The sequence below is a fragment of the Bombina bombina genome, chromosome 5 (genome assembly GCF_027579735.1).
Source record: "Bombina bombina isolate aBomBom1 chromosome 5, aBomBom1.pri, whole genome shotgun sequence".
Taxonomy (NCBI): Eukaryota; Metazoa; Chordata; class Amphibia; order Anura; family Bombinatoridae; genus Bombina; species Bombina bombina.
In genome coordinates this window covers 435,938,110-435,955,383 of record NC_069503.1, presented here as the reverse complement: position 1 = coordinate 435,955,383, position 17,274 = coordinate 435,938,110, and the positions used below count along the sequence as shown (strand labels likewise).

The 17,274-nt window shown below is 43.1% G+C and overlaps 1 protein-coding gene across 1 annotated transcript in view; it reads left to right on the top strand.

Moving 5' to 3' along the window:
* Positions 1-17,274, top strand: part of TOPBP1 (DNA topoisomerase II binding protein 1) — an 872,354-nt gene that overhangs the window by 12,527 nt on the left and 842,553 nt on the right. Inside the window, exon 5 of the mRNA XM_053715750.1 lies at positions 277-458. Coding sequence (XP_053571725.1) covers positions 277-458 — 182 coding nt within the window. The remainder of the gene's footprint in view (positions 1-276; positions 459-17,274) is intronic.

Here is a 17,274-nt window from a genome sequence, read left to right as displayed (position 1 = left end):
TAGTTTACTTCTTTCTTCTAATTTGCTTGGTATCCTTTATGGAAAAACATACCTAGGTAGGCTCAGAAGTAACAGTGCCCTACTGAAAGCTGGCTACTGATTGTTGACTGCCTCTTGCTACTGGTTTACCCAATGTGTTCAGCTAGCTCCCAAAGTGCATTGCAGTTTTCAACAAAGGATGCCAAGAGTATGAAGAAAATGTGATATTAAAAGTAAATAGGAAAGGTGTTTTATGTCTCTTTTTTAATGCTTGTATTTTTATTTTTTCAACTTTAGGAAGAAGTTCATCATTATGTACAGCTAATGGGTGGCTGTGTGTATAGGGATCTCAATGTTTCAGTTAGTCACCTTATTGCTGGTGAGGTGGGCAGTAAGAAGTACTTGGTTGCAGCAAGCCTAAAGAAACCTATCCTCCTTCCTTCGTGGGTGAAAGCATTGTGGGAGAACTCAAAGCAAAGGTAACAGGGTCAAGGATCTAAGTATGATCTACGGTAGTAGTAGATTACAAATTTAAAGCTTTAGATAGATTTGCTTAGTCCATAGTGATGTTATTGTGTAAAATAAGTAAGGGTTTCTCCTGTTAAGTGTGGTCAGTCCACGGGTCATCATTACTTCTGGGATATTATCTCCTCCCCTACAGGAAGTGCAAGAGGATTCACCCAGCAGAGCTGCTATATAGCTCCTCCCCTCTACGTCACCTCCAGTCATTCTCTTGCACCCAACGAATAGATAGGATGTGTGAGAGGACTGTGGTGATTTTAATTAGTTTATTACCTTCAATCAAAAGTTTGTTATTTTATAATAGCACCGGAGTGTGTTATTCATTCTCTGGTAGAATTTGAAGAAGAATCTACCTGAGTTTTTTCTATGATTTTAGCCGGAGTAGTTAAGATCATATTGCTGTTTCTCGGCCATCTGAGGAGAGGTAAACTTCAGATCAGGGGACAGCGGGCAGATTAATCTGCAAAGAGGTATGTAGCAGTTTATTATTTTCTGACATGGAATTGATGAGAAAATCCTGCCATACCGTTATAATGTAAACTCAGCCTTAAATGCAGTAGATGTAGCTGGTATCAGGCTGTCATGTATGTATATTTTACACTTCAGTATTCTGGGGAATGGTACTTCACTGGATTTATACTGTATGCATACACTTAACCTATTTTGCAGGGACTTGCAATAGGTTTTAAATAACAAATAATTTATTGAGGTTAAACGTTTTTTTGCTGGCATGTAAAATCGTTTATTTCTCTGAGGTACTGGGTGAAAAAATGTTTTGGGCACTATTTTTTCCACTTGGCAATAGTTTTGTTTAAATTAAAGCAGTTTACTGATCTCTCTCACTGTTATGTGTGAGGGGGAGGGGCCATTTTTGGCGCTTTTACTACGCATCAAAAAACTCAGTCAGAAGTTCATTTTCTTCCTGCATGATCCGGTTCATCTCTACAGAACTCAGGGATCTCCAAAGCTTGTTTTGAGGGAGGTAATCATTCACAGCAGAGCTGTGAAGATTGTAGTTCACTGTGATAAAAAACGTTTATTTGTGTATTTTTTCTGCTGACAGGGTTAGTTATCCTTTGCTAATGGGAACAATCCTTTGCTAAAATTGTATATTTCTTACAAAGATTTGATGCTATAACTTATTTATTTTCAACTGTCATAATTTTTTCTGTGCTTCTTATAGGCACAGTTCGTTTTCATATTATTGTAAATTACTTGAAAAGCATTTCCAAGTTGCTAGTTTATTGCTAGTGTGTTAAACATGTCTGATTCAGAGGAAGATACATGTGCTATATGTGCTAATGCCAAAGTGGAGCCCAATAGAAATTTATGTACTAATTGTATTGATGTTACTTTAAATAAAAGTCAATCTGTACAAACTGAACATATTTCACCTAACAACGAGGGGAGAGTTATGCCGACTAACTCACCTCACGTGTCAGTACCTGCATCTCCCGCTCGGGAGGTGCGTGATATTGTAGCGCCGAGTACATCTGGGCGGCCATTTCAAATCACATTACAGGATATGGCTACTGTTATGACTGAAGTTTTGGCTAAATTACCAGAACTTAGAGGCAAGCGTGATCACTCTGGGGTGAGAACAGAGTGCGCTGATAATGTTAGGACCATGTCAGACACTGCGTCACAGGTGGCAGAACATGAGGACGGAGAACTTCATTCTGTGGGTGACGGTTCTGATCCAAACAGACTGGATTCAGATATTTCAAATTTTAAATTTAAGCTGGAAAACCTCCGTGTATTACTAGGGGAGGTGTTAGCGGCTCTGAATGATTGTAACACAGTTGCAATACCAGAGAAAATGTGTAGGTTGGATAAATATTTTGCGGTACCGGCGAGTACTGATGTTTTTCCTATACCTAAGAGACTTACTGAAATTGTTACTAAGGAGTGGGATAGGCCCGGTGTGCCGTTCTCACCTCCTCCGATATTTAGAAAAATGTTTCCAATAGACGCCACCACACGGGACTTATGGCAAACTGTCCCTAAGGTGGAGGGAGCAGTTTCTACTTTAGCTAAGCGTACCACTATCCCGGTGGAGGATAGCTGTGCTTTTTCAGATCCAATGGATAAGAAATTAGAGGGTTACCTTAAGAAAATGTTTGTTCAACAAGGTTTTATATTGCAACCTCTTGCATGTATTGCGCCTGTCACGGCTGCAGCAGCATTTTGGTTTGAGTCTCTGGAAGAGACACTTCAATCATCTACACTAGATGAGATTACACACAAACTTAAAGCCCTTAAGTTAGCTAACTCATTTATTTCAGATGCCGTAGTACATTTAACTAAACTTACGGCTAAGAATTCCGGATTTGCCATTCAGGCACGCAGAGCACTGTGGCTAAAATCCTGGTCAGCTGATGTTACTTCTAAATCTAAATTGCTTAATATACCTTTCAAAGGGCAGACCTTATTCGGGCCCGGGTTGAAAGAGATTATCGCTGACATTACAGGATGTAAAGGCCATGCCCTGCCTCAGGACAAAGCCAAACCTAGGGCTAGACAGTCTAATTTTCGTTCCTTTCGTAATTTCAAAGCAGGAACAGCATCAACTTCCTCTGCACCAAAACAGGAAGGAGCTGTTGCTCGCTACAGACAAGGCTGGAAACCTAAGCAGGCCAGGAAACCTGCTGCTGCCCCTAAGACAGCATGAATTGAGGGCCCCCGATCCGGGACCGGATCTAGTAGGGGGCAGACTTTCTCTCTTTGCCCAGGCTTGGGCAAGAGATGTTCAGGATCCCTGGGCGTTAGAGATCATATCTCAGGGATACCTTCTGGACTTCAAATCCTCTCCCCCAAGAGGGAGATTTCATCTGTCAAGGTTGTCAACAAACCAAATAAAAAAAGAAGCGTTCCTACGCTGCGTACAAGATCTTTTATTAATGGGAGTGATCCATCCAGTTCCGCGGTCGGAACAAGGACAAGGGTTTTACTCAAATCTGTTTGTAGTTCCCAAAAAAGAGGGAACTTTCAGGCCAATCTTGGATTTAAAGATCCTAAACAAATTCCTAAGAGTTCCATCTTTCAAGATGGAAACTATTCGAACAATTTTGCCCATGATCCAAGAGGGTCAGTACATGACCACAGTGGATTTAAAGGATGCTTACCTTCACATACCGATTCACAGAAGTCATTATCGGTATCTAAGGTTTGCCTTTCTAGACAGGCATTACCAGTTTGTAGCTCTTCCATTCGGATTGGCTACGGCTCCAAGAATCTTCACAAAGGTTCTGGGTACTCTTCTGGCGGTACTAAGACCGCGAGGAATTTCGGTAGCTCCGTACCTAGACGACATTCTGATACAAGCTTCAAGCTTTCAAACTGCCAAGTCTCATACAGAGTTAGTACTGGCATTTCTAAGGTTGCATGGATGGAAGGTGAACGAAAAGAAGAGTTCTCTCTTTCCACTCACAAGAGTTCCCTTCTTAGGGACTCTGATAGATTCTGTAGAAATGAAGATTTACCTGACAGAAGACAGGTTAACAAAGCTTCAAAATGCATGCCGTGTCCTTCATTCCATTCAACACCCGTCAGTAGCTCAATGCATGGAGGTGATCGGCTTAATGGTAGCGGCAATGGACATAGTACCTTTTGCACGCCTACATCTCAGACCGCTGCAATTGTGCATGCTAAGTCAGTGGAATGGGGATTACTCAGATTTGTCCCCCACTCTGAATCTGAATCAAGAGACCAGAAATTCTCTTCTATGGTGGCTTTATCGGCCACACCTGTCCAGGGGGATGCCATTCAGCAGGCCAGACTGGACAATTGTAACAACAGACGCCAGCCTACTAGGTTGGGGCGCTGTCTGGAATTCTCTGAAGGCTCAGGGACTATGGAATCAGGAGGAGAGTCTCCTTCCAATAAACATTCTGGAATTGAGAGCAGTTCTCAATGCCCTTCTGGCTTGGCCCCAGTTAACAACTCGGGGGTTCATCAGGTTTCAGTCGGACAACATCACGACTGTAGCTTACATCAACCATCAGGGAGGGACAAGAAGCTCCCTAGCAATGATGGAAGTATCAAAGATAATTCGCTGGGCAGAGTCTCACTCTTGCCACCTGTCTGCAATCCACATCCCGGGAGTGGAGAACTGGGAGGCGGATTTCTTAAGTCGTCAGACTTTTCATCCGGGGGAGTGGGAACTTCATCCGGAGGTCTTTGCCCAGATACTTCGACGTTGGGGCAAACCAGAGAGAGATCTCATGGCGTCTCGTCAGAACGCCAAGCTTCCTCGCTACGGGTCCAGATCCAGGGATCCGGGAGCGGTTCTGATAGATGCTTTGACAGCACCTTGGACCTTCGGGATGGCTTATGTGTTTCCACCCTTCCCGATGCTTCCTCGATTGATTGCCAGAATCAAACAGGAGAGAGCATCAGTGATTCTAATAGCACCTGCATGGCCACGCAGGACTTGGTATGCAGATCTAGTGGACATGTCATCCTGTCCGCCTTGGTCTCTACCTCTGAAACAGGACCTTCTGATCCAGGGTCCATTCAAACATCAAAATCTAACTTCTCTGAAGCTGACTGCTTGGAAATTGAACGCTTGATTTTATCAAAACGTGTTTTTTCTGAGCCAGTTATTGATACCTTAATACAGGCTAGGAAGCCTGTTACCAGAAGGATTTACCATAAAATATGGCGTAAATACTTATATTGGTGCGAATCCAAGAGTTACTCATGGAGTAAGGTTAGGATTCCAAGGATATTGTCTTTTCTACAAGAAGGTTTAGAAAAGGGGTTATCCGCTAGTTCTTTAAAGGGACAGATTTCAGCTCTGTCCATTCTTTTACACAAACGTCTGTCAGAAGTTCCGGACGTTCAAGCTTTTTGTCAGGCTTTAGCTAGGATCAAGCCTGTGTTTAAAACTGTTGCTCCGCCATGGAGTTTGAACTTAGTTCTTAATGTTTTACAGGGTGTTCCGTGTGAACCCCTTCATTCCATTGATATCAAGTTGTTATCTTGGAAAGTTCTGTTTTTAATGGCTATTTCCTCGGCTCGAAGAGTTTCTTAGTTATCTGCCTTACATTGTGATTCTCCTTATCTGATTTTTCATTCAGACAAGGTAGTTCTGCGTACTAAACCTGGGTTCCTACCTAAGGTGGTCACTAACAGGAATATCAATCAAGAGATTGTTGTTCCATCTTTGTGTCCTAATCCTTCCTCGAAAAAGGAACGTCTGCTACACAATCTAGATGTAGTCCGTGCCCTGAAATTTTATCTACAGGCAACTAAGGATTTTCGTCAAACGTCTTCCCTGTTTGACGTTTATTCTGGTCAGAGGAGAGGTCAAAAAGCTTCGGCTACCTCTCTCTCTTTTTGGCTTCGTAGCATAATACGATTAGCCTATGAGACTGCTGGACAGCAGCCTCCTGAAAGAATTACAGCTCATTCTACTAGAGCTGTGGCTTCCACTTGGGCCTTTAAGAATGAGGCTTCTGTTGAACAGATTTGCAAGGCTGCAACTTGGTCTTCTCTTCATACTTTTTCCAAATTTTCCAAATTTGACACTTTTGCTTCTTCGGAGGCTGTTTTTGGGAGAAAGGTTCTTCAGGCAGTGGTTCCCTCCGTATAAAGAGCCTGCCTGTCCCTCCCGTCATCCGTGTACTTTTGCTTTGGTATTGGTATCCCAGAAGTAATGATGACCCGTGGACTGACCACACTTAACAGGAGAAAACAAAATTTATGCTTACCTGATAAATTCATTTCTCCTGTAGTGTGGTCAGTCCACGGCCCGCCCTGTTTTTTATGGCAGGCTAAAAATTTTTTGGATTATACTCCAGTCACCACTACACCCTTGGGCTTCTCCTTTCTCGTTGGTCCTTTGGTCGAATGACTGGAGGTGACGTAGAGGGGAGGAGCTATATAGCAGCTCTGCTGGGTGAATCCTCTTGCACTTCCTGTAGGGGAGGAGATAATATCCCAGAAGTAATGATGACCCGTGGACTGACCACACTACAGGAGAAATGAATTTATCAGGTAAGCATAAATTTTGTTTTTTAAGGAGCATGGCATCTGTGGTTGTATTATAGTGGAAACTAGTTGATAAGCCTGCCCAGGGGGCAGTCTGTGTGTTAATAATGAAACCCCCCAAGCTACAAAAAATAAAATAGTAAAAATACAGAAAAAAATAAACAAAGCTATCCAAAATAATACAGTTAAACCTAAACTAATACCCCTATAAAAATAAAAAAACCCTAATCTAATACTAAACTACCAATAGCCCTTAAAAGGGCTTTTTGTAGGGCATTGCCCTAAAGAAATCGCTCTTTCTCCAACATTGGTGTGTCCGGTCCACGGCGTCATCCATTACTTGTGGGAAATGTTCTCCCCCACAGGGAAAGGCAAGGAGAGTACACAGCAAGAGCTGTCCATATAGCTCCCCCTCTGGCTCCGCCCCCCAGTCATTCTCCTTGCCGCTCTGAACAAGTAGCATCTACCACGGGGATGGCGAGGAGTTTGTGGTGTTAGTTGTAGTTTTTTATTCTTCTATCAAGAGTTTGTTATTTTAAAATAGTGCTGGCTTGTACTATTTACTCTATAACAGAAAAGTGATGAAGATTTCTGTTTAAGAGGGCTATGATTTTAGCATAAGTAACTAAAATCCATTACTGTTACCACGCAGGACTGTTGAAACAAGAGAACTTCAGTTGGGGGTAACAGTTTGCAGACTCATCTGCTTCAGGTATGACTAGTCTCCTTCTAACAACACAGGCTAATGCTAGATGACAGTCATTTTTCCCCTCAGGGGAAACGGTAAGCCATTTTTCTTTCACCTCAGCAAAAAAGATAACAGGCTTCCCCTTTTTGTTTTTTATGCTGGTAGACACTGTTAGGGGCTAAATCGATTGGTTTTTATTACAATATTATACCATTTGAAATATTTTATAAGCTCACATACACTTGGGAACGTTTTTTATTGATATGGCTTGTTTTAGACACCTAAATCTAGTCAGGAAGGCCCCTTCACTCTAGTGTGCTGAGGGAGGAAGCCTCATTTTGGCATTTCAGCTGTGCAGTTGAATTTCAAGGCAGTGCATGCAGATTCATGTGAGAGGGTCCTGTGGTTCAGAAAGTGACTCCAAAAGGCTTTTTTCTGTGAATGGTGACCCCTAAGGAAGGTAAAAAGCTGCAGCAAGGCTGTAGCTGGGATTGTGGTGTGTAAAAACGGTTAAATCCAACAATTAGCTCCGGTTTGCTTGTTTTAAGAGCTAGAGTCTCCATATTTGCTGTGCAATACTTGCCTTCATAGTTTTTTGAACATTCAGAAATAAATGTGTCATTTTATTATTTAAAGAGACAGTAACGTTTTTGTTTAAAATCGTTTTTATTGCATTGTTTGCCTGCCTAAATCTGTTTAACATGTCTGTTCCATCAGATAACCTATGTTCTGTGTGTATAGAGACAAATGTGGTTCCCCCTTTGAGTGTTTGTGATAATTGCGCCATAGCGTCCAAACAAAATCAGGACAGCTCTGTTATTTTTCATAATGTTGCCCAAGATGATTTATCTAATGAAGGTAGTGGGGATAGCTCTACATCCTCTCCTTCTGTGTCTACACCAGCTTTGCCCGCGCAGGCGACACCTAGCGCGCCAGTGCTTATTTCTATGCAACAATTATCAGCAGTAGTGGATAATTCTATAGCAAATCTTTTATCCAAACTGCCAGTTTTTCAGAGAAAGCGTGATTGTTCAGTTTTAAATACAGATAAAAAGGATGAACAATCAGACGCTGACGATGCCTTATCTATTTTACCCTCACATCAATCGGAATTGGCTGTGAGGGAAGGGCTGTCTGAGGGTGAAATTTCAGACTCGGGAAAAATTTCTCAACAGGCAGAACCTGATCTAGTGGCATTTAAGTTTAAGCTAGAACATCTCCGCGCTTTGCTTAAGGAGGTATTAGCTACTCTGGATGACTGTGATTCCATGGTAGTACCAGAGAAGTTGTGCAAATTGGACAAATTTTTAGAGGTCCCAGTGCACGACGACGCTTTTCCAATACCTAAGAGGGTAGCGAACATAGTGGAAAAGGAGTGGGAGAAGCCAGGTGTACCCTTTGCCCCACCTCCTATATTTAAGAAAATGTTTCCCATAGTAGACCCTAGAAGGGACGCATGGCAAACGGTCCCGAAGGTTGAGGGAGCTGTTTCAACACTAGCGAAGCGCACAACTATTCCTATAGAGGACAGCTGCGCCTTCAAAGATCCTATGGATAAAAAATTGGAAGGATTGCTTAAAAAGATTTTTGTTCAGCAAGGGTTCATCCTTCAACCAGCTACGTGTGTTATTACTGTCACTTCAGCGGCGTCCTTTTGGTTCGAAGAACTAGAAAGGTCGCTCCAGAAAGAGACTTCCTATGAAGAAGTCATGGACAGAATTCACGCATTAAAGTTAGCTAATTCCTTTATATTGGATGCCGCCTTTCAAATAACGAAATTGGCGGCGAAAAACTCAGGTTTTGCTATAGTAGCGCGGAGGGCGCTTTGGCTAAAATCCTGGTCGGCAGACGTGTCGTCCAAGACTAAGTTACTGAATATTCCTTTCAAGGGTAAGACCCTTTTTGGGCCGGAATTGAAGGAAATTATTTCAGACATCACTGGGGGTAAGGGCCATGCCCTCCCACAGGATAGGCCTTTTAAGGCTAAGAACAAGTCTAATTTTCGTTCCTTTCGCAATTTCAGGAACGGACCGGCTAATAACTCCACTGCCGCTAGACAAGAAGGTAACGCGGCCCAGCCCAAACCCGCTTGGAAGCCCATGCAAGGCTGGAACAAGGGTAAACAAACCAAGAAACCTGCTGCTGCTACCAAGACAGCATGAAGGGGTAGCCCCCGATCCGGGACCGGATCTGGTAGGGGGCAGACTATCTCTCTTCGCTCAGGCTTGGTCAAGAGATGTTCTGGATCCCTGGGCACTAGAGATAGTTTCCAAGGGATACCTGTTAGAATTCTAGGGACTTCTTTCAAAGGGAAGGTTCCACCTGTCTCGCTTATCTTCAGACCAGATAAAGAAACAGGCATTCTTACATTGTGTAAGAGACCTATCAAAGATGGGAGTGATAAACCCAGTCCCCTCCGGAGAACAAGGTCTAGGGTTTTACTCAAACCTGTTTGTGGTTCCCAAAAAAGAGGGAACTTTCAGGCCAATTCTGGATTTAAAGATATTAAACAAGTTCCTCAGAGTTCCATCCTTCAAGATGGAAACCATTCGGACAATCTTACCAACAATCCAGCAGGGTCAATTTTTGACTACCGTGGATCTGAAGGATGCGTATCTGCATATCCCAATCCACAAATCTCATCATCAGTTCCTGAGGTTCGCCTTTCTGGACAAACATTACCAGTTTGTGGCTCTTCCATTCGGTTTAGCCACCGTTCCCAGAATTTTCACAAAGGTGCTAGGGTCCCTTCTAGCGGTCCTAAGACCGAGGGGCATCGCTGTAGCACCTTATCTAGACGACATCCTAATCCAAGCGTCGTCTTTCCAAAGCGAGGGCTCATACAGACATTGTGTTGGCTTTTCTCAGATCTCACGGGTGGAAAGTGAACATAGAAAAAAGTTCACTGTCACCGTCCACAAGGGTTCCTTTTCTGGGAACAATAATAGATTCTGTGGAAATGAAGATCTTTCTCACAGACGTCAGAAAGACAAAACTTCTAAAAGCTTGTCGAGTTCTTCACTCTATTCCTCAACCCTCCATAGCTTAATGCATGGAAGTAATAGGACTAATGGTCGCAGCAATGGATGTGGTTCCTTTTGCTCGAATTCATCTAAGACCATTACAGCTGTGCATGCTCAATCAGTGGAATGGGGACTATACAGACTTGTCTCCCCAAATTCAAGTAGACCAGGTAACCAGGGACTCACTTCTCTGGTGGTTAACCCAGGATCACCTGTCTCAGGGAATGAGTTTCCGCAGACCGGAGTGGGTCATCGTCACGACCGACGCCAGCCTCTTGGGGTGGGGCGCGGTCTGGGACTCTCTGAAAGCTCAGGGCCTATGGTCGCGGGAAGAGTCGCTTCTCCCGATAAACATTTTGGAACTAAGAGCTATATTCAATGCGCTCCTGGCTTGGCCTCAGCTAGCGGAAGCCAGGTTCATAAGATTTCAGTCGGACAACATAATGACTGTTGCGTACATCAATCATCAGGCGGGAACAAAGAGTTCCCTAGCGATGAAGGAAGTAACCAAGATAATCCAATGGGCAGAGAATCACTCCTGCCATCTATCTGCTATTCACATCCCAGGAGTAGACAACTGGGAGGCGGACTATTTGAGGAGTCAGACTTTCCATCCGGGGGAGTGGGAACTCCATCCGGAGGTCTTTGCTCAGTTAACCCAATTATGGGGCATTCCAGACATGGATCTAATGGCGTCCCGTCAGAACTTCAAGATTCCTTGCTACGGGTCCAGATCCAGGGATCCCAAGGCGACTCTAGTGGATGCATTAGTGGCGCCTTGGTCGTTCAACCTAGCATATGTGTTTCCACCGTTTCCTCTCCTCCCCAGGCTCATAGCCAGGATCAAACAGGAGAAGGCCTCGGTAATTCTGATAGCTCCTGCGTGGCCACGCAGGACTTGGTATGCAGACCTGGTGAATATGTCATCAGCTCCACCATGGAAGCTACCTTTGAGACAGGACCTTCTAGTACAAGGTCCATTCGAACATCCCAATTTAGTTTCTCTGCAGCTGACTGCTTGGAAATTGAACGCTTGATTTTATCCAAGCGTGGGTTTTCAAATTCTGTGATTGATACTCTGGTCCAAGCCAGAAAACCTGTGACTAGAAGGATTTACCATAAAATATGGAAAAAATATATCTGTTGGTGTGAATCCAAAGGATTCTCCTGGAGTAAGATTAAAATTCCAAAGATTCTCTCCTTTCTCCAAGAAGGTTTGGATAAAGGATTGTCAGCTAGTTCTCTAAAAGGACAGATTTCTGCATTATCCGTCTTGTTGCACAAACGACTGGCAGCTTTGCCAGATGTACAAGCTTTTGTTCAGGCTTTGGTTAGAATCAAGCCTGTTTACAGACCCATGACTCCTCCTTGGAGTCTAAATTTAGTTCTTTCAGTTCTTCAAGGGGTTCCGTTTGAACCTTTACATTCCATAGATATTAAGTTATTATCTTGGAAAGTTCTGTTTTTGGTTGCTATTTCTTCTGCTAGAAGAGTTTCTGAATTATCTGCTTTGCAGTGTGATCCACCCTATCTGGTGTTCCATTCAGATCAGGCTTAGTACGCAAAACAACCTTGTTTTCTTCCAAAAGTTGTTTCCAACGAGAACATCAACCAGGAAATAGTTGTTCCTTCTTTGTGTCCGAATCCAGTTTCAAAGAAGGAACGTTTATTACACAATTTAGATGTTGTTCGTGCTTTAAAGTTCTATTTAGAAGCAACAAAAGATTTTAGACAAACCTCATCCTTGTTTGTAGTTTACTCTGGTAAGAGGAAAAGTCAAAAAGCTACTGCTACCTCTCTCTCTTTCTGGCTGAAAAGCATTATCCGCTTGGCTTATGAGACTGCCGGACGGCAGCCTCCTGACCGTATCACAGCTCACTCTACTAGGGCTGTGGCTTCCACATGGGCCTATAAGAACGAGGCTTCTGTTGACCAGATATGTAAGGCAGCGACTTGGTCTTCTCTGCACACTTTTGCCAAATTCTACAAATTTGATATTTTTGCTTCTTTCGGAGGCTGTTTTTGAGAGAAAGGTTTTGCAAGCCGTGGTGCCTTCTGTTTAGGTAACCTGATTTGCTCCCTCCCTTCATCCGTGTCCTAAAGCTTTGGTATTGGTTCCCACAAGTAATGGATGACGCCGTGGACCGGACACACCAATGTTGGAGAAAACAGAATTTATGCTTACCTGATAAATTACTTTCTCCAACGGTGTGTCCGGTCCACGTAAATTCTAATTTATCTAATAAACCTAAACTACCCATTGCCCCTAAAGGGGCATTTGTATGGGCATTGCCCTTAAAAGGGCATTCAACTCTTTTGCAATTTGCCCCCAAAAAATCCTACCCTTAAAAAAAAAAAAAAAAATAAACCCCCGCCAAAACCCCCCCCCAAAAAAAAACCCCTAGCACTAAAGCCCCAAATAGGTATTCACGGTTTCAAAAGTCCAGTGGAGAAGATCTTCTTCCAGGCGGGTCTATCATCTTCATCCACAGTGAAGGCGGCGCGGAGGTCTGGATCGGTCTTCTCAGATGTGGGGATCTTCGGGGTTGGTCCTCTGTGGCGGCAGTCCTCGGCAGTGGTCCTGGTCCTCGGCAGCATGGAGGCTCCTCCTCATCCGATGTCAGTGGTATACTAAATATTGAATGCAAGTTACCGCAATCAATTTTGGGGTACCTTGCATTCCTATTGGCTGAATTTTGCAAAACAGCCAATAGGATTAGAGCTACTGAAATCCTATTGGCTGTTCAAATCAGCCAATAGGATTTCAGTAGCTCTCATCCTATTGGCTAATTTTGAAAATTTCAGCCAATAGGAATTTAAGGTACCTCAATAAATATGGGGTACCTTGAATTCAATCTTCAGTGTGCGGCGGACGATCGCATGAAATGGAACTTCCACGCCTTTGCTGAGGACCGCCGCCGATGACTGCCTCCAAGGATCTCAACTTCTGAAAAGACCTCTCTTGACCTCCGCACCGCCTTCACTGTGGATGAAGATGATGGACCCGTCTGGAAGAAGACCTTCTCCGCCGGACTTCTAAAACTGTGAGTACCTATTTGGGGCTTTAGTGTTAGGTTTTTTTTAAACATTTTTTATGGGGTTTTGTTTTTTTAGATGAGGTTTTTTTTTGGCCAAATTGCAAAAGAGCTTAATGCCCTTTTAAGGGCAGTGAAAAAGAGCTGAAATGCCCTTTTAAGGACAATGCCCATACAAATGCCCCTTTAGGGGCAATGGGTAGTTTAGGTTTATTAGTGTTAGTTTTTATTTTGTGCGATTTGGTGGGTGTGGAGTTTTACATGACTTGGTTTATTTATAATGTAAAATAGCTGATTTATTTAGGGCTATTGGTAGTTTAGCATTAGATTAGCTTTTTCTTTTTAAAGACACGATGAGTCCACGGATTTCATCCTTACTTGTGGGATTACGCCTCCTGGTCAGCAGGAGGAGGCAAAGAGCACCGCAGCAGAGCTATATATATAGCTCCTCCCTTCCCTCCCACCCCAGTCATTCTCTTTGCCTACGTTAGTGATAGGAGCTGGCAAAGTGAGGTGTTAGTTTTTGATTCTTCAATCAAGAGTTTTTTTATTTTTAAGACAGTGCCAGAGTGTGCTGTTTTGTCTGGGGTGTAGCCGTAGTCCTTATCAGTTTCTACAGTAGAGCATTTGGTCGCTTTAAAGCAATGGGAACTGGTGGGACATAATTCTCACTGCGCCTCCCAAGTTGTTATGCTGCCCTTCTCATGATGACCTAAGCGATTTCTAACTCAGGTCCTATCTGTTTCCACAGGGCTATGGGAGGGAGAGGACCTACTAAACCTGTTGGTGCTGTCTTGCTGTCAGACAGCGTTAAGGTAAGTGCAGTTTCTTGTGATTCTGGGGCACATTTCGTTTAGACTCAGAGTAGACTCTGCACTTGTAAGTTTATTACTTTATTTCCTGGGAATAGAGTCTCTTCGAGTATGGAAGGGGTTTTGCTATGGTGGCAGCATAAGTACAGGCACTGGGCTAAAGCAAAAGGGCCTTATCGGTCATTTTTTTGTTTATAACATTTCCTGGTAAGGGCTGTATACAGATTGACGCCCATGATGGGCGGGGCTTCTATTTGCGCGCTTAGACCTCTCTAGACGCTGCACAGTTTGTTTTCACACTAGTTCCGGTTTGCATAGGACTTTTCTACTGCGCGGAGAGGTGTCTGAATAGTACTACAGCTCTTTGGGCATTGCGCTTAAACCGCATGGTTAAAAAAGCAAGCGGTTGCTAGCGCCCTGCAGTCTGACCGGACACATTGCTGAAAGAGGTCTGGAGGCTGGACGGCAGGTAGGCGCCTCAGCTTAGCTTTTGAGGCGGAGTGGTGTCTGAATGTGGGGCAAAAAGGTTTTTATTTTTTAAACAAAAAGCTTCTCACATGTAAATCGTTTTTTCTGCTCAGCACAGTAAAAAAGACGGCTACATTTACTTCTTAAAGGCACAGTGTTATTTTGTTTTACACAGTACAATAACTTCTGTTACTAATTAAAGGCACAGTATTATGCTAATATTAATACTTCTTTTTACATTACTCTTTCTCTCATATAGTAAGAGAGTTTTGAGTTGTAAATTTAAAGGGCCAGTATTGTTTAAAGGGCCAGTATAAATTTAGAGGCAACATTTTTGTTTGTTTCATTTTCTGGCCTCTTTTTTATAGTATGGACTTAGAAAATGTTACTTGCGCAATGTGTTTGGATGCCAATGTGGAACCTCCTGTTCCCTTCAGAGGTTTTTCCAGTTCCCAAGCGAACTTCGAAGATTATTTCTAAGGAATGGGAGAGACCTGGTATTCCCTTCTCTCCTTCTCCTATTTTCAAGAAAATTTTCCCAATTGCAGATTCTGTCAAGGAAACTTGGCAAACGGTTCCTAAGGTGGAGGGGTCTATTTCCACCTTGGCCAAACAAACTACTATTCCTATTGAGGATAATTGTGCTTTCAAGTTTCCCATGGACACGAAGTTGGAGGGTTTACTGAAAAAGATCTATGTTCATCAGGGTTTGCTGTTACAACCTGCTGCATGCATTGTTACTGTCACCAGTGCGGCAGCTTATTGGTTTGATGCTCTTGCGGAATCTCTTAAGACTGAGACTTCCTTAGCAGAAATCCAGGATCGGATTAAAGTTCTGAAATCAGCAAACTTTCATAACAGATGCTTCCCTGTAAATTACTAAATTGGCAGCTAAAAGTTCAGGTTTTTCTATTCTAGCCCGCAGAGCCTTATGGTTGAAACCTTGGTCTGCGGATGTATCTTCCAAATCTAAGCTCTTGGCAATTCCCTACTGGGGAAAGACCTTGTTTGGACCTGAATTGAAGGGAATTATCTCTGACATCACGGGAGGCAAGGGTCATTTCCTTCCTTCCTCAAGACAAAATAAATAAGCAGAAGGGACGACAAGGTCATTTTCGTTCCTTTCGAAATTTCAAGGGAAATTCTTTCTCATCCTCCTCTAAACAGGGAGGAAACTATTCGCAATCCAAGTCAACTTGGAAAACCAACAACTCTTTGAACAAGGTTAAACAATCCAAGAAACCCGCCGCTGATTCCAAGTCAGCATGAAGGGTTTGCCCCCGATCCGGGACCGGATCTGGTAGGGAGCAGACTTTCTTTCTTCATTCAGGCTTGGGTACGAGATGTTCAGGATCCCTGGCTATAGAAATATCCCTCAAGGGAGGATGTGCGAAGATGGTGTCTGAAGATATTTAATAATTTAATGGGTACTTTTCCCTGCAAGCAAGGATTGTGTCTATGCTGTGTCCATGTCAATCTCTTAAGCAGTTAGAAGGCAACAAGGTGGTCCTTTTCTCTTTCTACAGGTCCCTGACAGAGATGATAGTATCTGTCACACCTAAGAAACTGTTCCTGCCTGACAGCGAGATCCACAGGTAAGTGCTCTTGCCTTCTAGGTATTGAAGGTCTGCACTTGGGGGTTAATCCCTTTGTGGAAATTTATGGGACATGTTTATCTCCTTATTTTAAAGTATCAGTAAGGCAGTTCTGCTAGGGCACTGCATCTGCTAACTCTGTTTCTGACAAAGCTACTATTTGTTAAGGCTGGCATTAAGGGGTTAATCTTTATTACAATGGATCACAAGTCTTGCCCCTCCAATCTATAAGTGAATACAAGGAGTCTATTATTAATAATTAGATTGCCAAGCTTTTCTGTTTTTACGCGCCTTTACTATACTGTGGTGCAGTTTATAAAAATTTTAAGTCCGTTGCCGTCATGTGACCGGACTTTGCGCTTCCGCTATTCGACTCTAAACTGGGAAGCAGCTGGTAGCTGTGTTCAGAGCCGAGCGGATTGTAGCGTTTCTTCTTCCTTTGCTAGTGGGACTTTTCTGCTGGTCCAGTGCGGTAGGTCCTCAGCAGAGCTGAGGAAGGGGTTGCTTATATTTATTATATCTATTAGTTTATTTTACCTAAATTATCTTATTTAAAGACCTAGTTCAACATTTTTTTATTTTCAAAGTTTATTTTCTTAAAGGTACAGTACATCCCTTATTTTTGAGATTACTATTGGGATCCATTAGGAACACTGAATCTAATTTGTGGGTTAATTTGGATAAGTGTTTATATTGTTTGGAAGCACAAGTTGTCCCTCCTGTGCAACTTTGTTCCACATGTTTAAATAAGACTTTGTCATCTAGAGACAAGGATTCCCTTTCTGGGACTTATAGCTCTCAGAATAATGTTGCCAGTGCCATGCCTCAGCTTTCCCCTCCAATTTGGGGGCTCTTTCCTTTCTCAAGACAAGAAGGGTAGACCTAAGGGTCGACAGAATTCTAATTTTCGTTCCATTCGTAACTTCAAGGGACTAAAGTCTTCCTCTTTCAAACCGGAACAATCCAGGACTTCGTGGAGATCCGGTCTATCTTGGAATAAAGGGAAACAATCTAAGAAGCCTTCCTTTAAAATTAAGTTGGCATGAAGGGGTTGCTGCCGATCCAATAAGGGAACAGTTAGGGGCAGACTTTCTTTCTTTCAAGAAGCTTTGATCCGTGATGTCACAGATCCTTGGGCTGTTGAAGTAGTATCCCAGG